This window comes from Akebia trifoliata, chromosome 8 (assembly GCF_017979445.1).
Source record: "Akebia trifoliata isolate Shusen 1 chromosome 8, ASM1797944v1, whole genome shotgun sequence".
Lineage (NCBI taxonomy): Eukaryota > Viridiplantae > Streptophyta > Magnoliopsida > Ranunculales > Lardizabalaceae > Akebia > Akebia trifoliata.
This window is the reverse complement of record NC_141382.1, coordinates 49619895-49624441: the sequence shown is the minus strand read 5'-3', so window position 1 is coordinate 49624441 and position 4547 is coordinate 49619895. Positions and strand designations below refer to the sequence as shown.

The following is a 4547-nucleotide window of genomic DNA, read 5'->3' as shown; positions in this document are numbered from 1 at the left end:
AAATTCCCAAACAGCCATTAAATTCGAGAAATCTAAAAATAGCATAGCAAAGTGAGATTTTGTAATCTAAAAATTACTTTCCATAAATCTGATGACGATCATTCAAAATTAGAATTGGAATCTGATCTATAATCCATATTTATGCCTTATTAATTATTACAAAGTCTCCAAATAAGAAAATCCATAAATAGATGACAGTTTTAAGTTTTATTCAATTTGGGGAGAGGAAGAGAAGAGGCAAAACGGTTACATTGGTCCGGTCTCCAAACCATCCACTTGTGTTGGTGGCTTTATTGGAGGTGGTTTCCTCCACAAAACGTGTGTAACAACTCATCCTCTAATGTAAAACCAAATTCTCTACCACTTTCCTTCCATTTCTCTTCTTTCAATCTCCAAATGAAATCATCTGTCTTCATCAACCTATCAAATATGTGAGTTGGAGATTGATTTGTTTAATAAAGGTAAGCATAATGTGCGTGGGCATGTTTTGGTTCTAATTCTAGAATTGTATTCCAATTATACATTTGGTTTTTATTATATTTATAAATAATAATAAAAAAAACGATTGTCTCGTAGTCAAACTCGATTCCTACTAGCATCTATGACCCGTAAAATCATTTCCCCTACCATTCATTGATCAAATGTTTAAACGTCTAGCCAGACATGTTTTCTATTATTTTTTAGACGGATATTCGAAATACAATCAACTCCCAATTGTTTTAGAAAACCAAGAGAAAACTACCTTTACGCATCCATTCAAGACCTTTGCCTATCAGTGCATGCCCTTCGGATTGTGCAATGCACTGGCTATTTGTTTCTTTCATTTGACTAAATGAGACTGATTCTAGATTCCAAAATCAGAGCATGGAATTTGAATGTAACGAACCAAAACCGTTCTTGGTTGTTAGATTGATAGAAACCAATGCAACCTTATGGTGCTATATTTTATGATGGATTATATGAAAAAAAAAAAAAAAATCTACCATTAATACCCATTTGTTTTATTGAAATTCCATACCCTGGTCCAAGTTTGGGTTTGCAACAGTAAGGGAATTGTTACTTGGGGAGACAACAACTTAATAAGACATTGAAAATTTCAATTATTAAGACATTGCTTTGGACATGATTGAATTGAAGGTAGACCAACCAAACCCAAATTTTTGTGATAAGACTTTGAGAAAGATGATTAGAAATTATTACATGGAAACTAGGGCAAGGCTATTGAAAGGATTCACGGATCATCAAGACCTAATCAATCTTAATCGAGCATTTTCAATACGAGTTGACTCTTGTTACAATTACGGTTTATCTGAATATTTTTACATTTTTTTTCTTAGTTACACATTTACTGACTCTCTCCGATTACTATGTGTAGGCTCGTTGAAGCATTAATGGCTACAGCAGCAAAAAATGCTTCTAGTGGAAAGGTGAAAAGCAGATCATACCCTTCAACCCCTCAACACATTAACCTCTCTAATGGGAGAAAAACTCCTAAAACATCTATAACTGCTTCTACTGTTAAATGTCTTTCCCTCTTATCAGGAAAACCATCCCCCCATTATCAAAAGCCTACAATAAGCTCTTCAAATGAAGTTTGCAAGTATGGGCAGAGACAAGTTGCCGATAATTCAAGCGTAAAGACCTCTCTTAGAAGAAGAAAATCCTACAAAAAACCTCTATCATCATATCAACTTCAACGAAGTGTATCGGCAAGCCCAAGAATCGGAATACTCAAACCTTCAAGTCCCCCACCTAAAGTAGCCCAATCCCCAAAACCCATCTTGGAGATAACTGAGAGGACAACAAGAATTGTAAAATCAAAGCCAGAGAGCACTACAAGGCGGATGCGCACCACCGCTAAGAAAGAAACTAAAGGGAACAGCTTAAGTACCACCACGAGTCCTACTAGTCTTGATGTAAGTAAGACACAAGAGATTAAAGTGGCACAAGAAGATAAAGCTACGTTGGATCACGAGGTTGAACAAGAGACGATTAAAGTTGTGGACAAAGAAGAAATTGGTCCTGAAATCCCAACTATTCTTTATGAAACTCTCATTGATCCTATAGACTCTGGAACAAAGAGTCTCAAGGATGAAATGACCAATGCTTCCAACTCATCGACTCTCTTGGAAAAACAAGATCTAGAGCCTGAAATCCCACTTGTTCTAGTTGAAACTCCCATTGATGCCATAGACTCTCAAACAAAGGGCCTCAAGGACGAAAAGATCAATGCTTCCAACTCATCGACACTCTTGGAAGAACGAGAACTAGAGCCAGGAACAGCTCCTCATACAGATGAAGTGGACAATGGAAATCATCATGAAGATGAAGAAGAAAGTAACGAGAACAAGGAAGATTGTTCTGAACACACCGAACCCGAAGTGGAGGTCAAGTTAGGGGAAGAGAATACGATTGAAAATACGAGAACTTGTAAAGGAAATGTGACTTGTATGGATGATTCAAATGATGAAAACACACCTTATAAATTGAGGTTCCGTAAAGGTAAGGAGATTGAAGAGAAAGAAGATGAAAATGGAGGACGCAAGAGGCTTAAATTCAAGGAAAGAAAAGGACATGAGGATGGGGATGACGATGGGAAAGAAGAGAAGGAGAATGTGGTATTGAAGAGACAAGATGTACAAGGAAAGAAAGAGTCTTCGATATATAATGTCATGATCGAGGAGACCTTAAGTAAGCTTGTTGAGAAGAGGAAGAGTAAGGTCAAAGCTCTTGTTGGCGCCTTTGAGACAGTTATTTCATTACATGAGGAGGGTCAAACAAATTGAAGGTAGCAAGAAAGCTTGAATGAATCATCAAACATGTAACACAGTATTAGATATGATGCATTGTAATAAGATGATGTTTATTACTTGTACAAGTGTGTTACTAAGACACAACTTGGGATAAGGTTAGGCTTGAGATACTCGACATGAGTCCAACCCAGAGCACTAGCGATTCAACCCAAGCAAAAGTAGGTGTAATGGCCATGTTTGTTGGATTGCCCGTTTTAACTTCGGATTTGTCACTCCATGAAAGAAGGCAATTTTTGTTTTTTTGTTTTCTATCCTAAAAGGTCTTCCACAAAACAAATTGGAAGATTGAGTTACAAAGTAGCATTATCTCAAGAAGAAAAAAACATATGGGACTGATGTTTGTATTAATGAACATTGATCCTAATTGATATTACAAATATGAAATGATAACAAATAGCAAACTAATGTTGGTATAGATATTTCCAATCTTTCACGAAAGCTCAATGTTTGTTTGTTATAGATTCCGACTTCTACTTCAGGATTCTGTGTTTAGGAGAAGCAGAAGTTTAGAGTCTGAAAAATTGCTTCTAAGAGAATCCTATTTGTTACAGAAGTTGACGAAAAAGTAGTAGAGAGAAGTTCAATGGATTTTGTTGTTTAATCGAAGAGTTAAGAATGGGAATCAATCCTAAAAAGGTTTATCAAAAACGTAATTTTGGACTTTCAGTAAAAGCTATTGAAGCATAAACCATTACCAACAAACGTGATTTTCAAATTTTTTAGACTCAAACCCAAAAAGCCGTAACAAGTAGACCATCAATATTATTTTGAGATAAAACAACAAAGAAGCTTGCCCAACTAGTTAAATGAGTATCCCATATATAATTTTGTAGAAACATTACATAAATTATCATCCAAATGATATCAAAACATGTTAGTCCAACTGCCTTTTCGAATGGATTTTGAACAAATGATATATTAAAAAATATTCATACAATGAAACAAAAATTATTATTGAGTCTAAAAAATAAAAAAAATTCAGCTCCCAGAAGCTGGGTTTGACCAATCGCAGTGTATCGAGGGTTTCCCAAATTTTACAAAACCACCCTATTAGGGCTGCATGAGTCTGCACGTGTCAACCAATAGAGAAGCTATGAGTGGCATGACAAAAAAATCGGTCAGCAAAAAATTTCTTCTCAAAAATCATTATCGAAGCCAAACAAAAGTTAGAAATAATGAAAAATACCAGTCCAAGCCCAATTACATATTTGCCATTATAGTAGCAAAGTTCAGATTTGATAATTATTTGGTGAGGCTTCAATTTGATTAAATTCAGTCAAGTTTCATGAAAAGAAAAATTGAGAAAATTTTAGAGATTATACAAAATATTTTATATGATTTCTTACCAAAGCCTATTATCTTCAACCTCTCTCTAATCCTAATATCTTTCTTGAGGTTTGAATGTTGAAAAAACTAAAATTTGAGGTGAGAGGTAAAAAATGTTACCATATTTCACGATTAATTAGGAATCATCAATTAATTAGCTGAATTAATCGACTAATCCCTAATTTGAATAATTTTATAAATGTTTTGAAAAAATCAGAGAATTTTGTGACTATGCTAGCCATTGATTTAGGATATGTTTGGTAACACTTGTGAAGTAGGAAACTTGGAAATTTGAAATCAAAAGTTTCATCCAGCATCCCCATTGCTAGTTTAAAATTTTTGAATTTCGATTTTAAAATATGAAATGAAACAAACGATCAAAAAATTTCTGAAGTCTGAATTTTAAAG

At 34.5% G+C, this 4547-nt stretch overlaps 1 protein-coding gene across 1 annotated transcript; it reads left to right on the top strand.

Moving 5' to 3' along the window:
* The first annotated feature begins 227 nt into the window (after positions 1 to 227).
* LOC147397502 (uncharacterized) lies at positions 228 to 3055 on the top strand. The gene is made up of 2 exons (XM_086449208.1): positions 228 to 461; positions 1376 to 3055. Exon 2 carries the CDS (start codon positions 1392 to 1394, stop codon positions 2784 to 2786), a length of 1395 nt encoding a protein of 464 aa, XP_086305334.1. The 5' UTR covers positions 228 to 461; positions 1376 to 1391; the 3' UTR covers positions 2787 to 3055.
* Positions 3056 to 4547: the final 1492 nt, after the last annotated feature.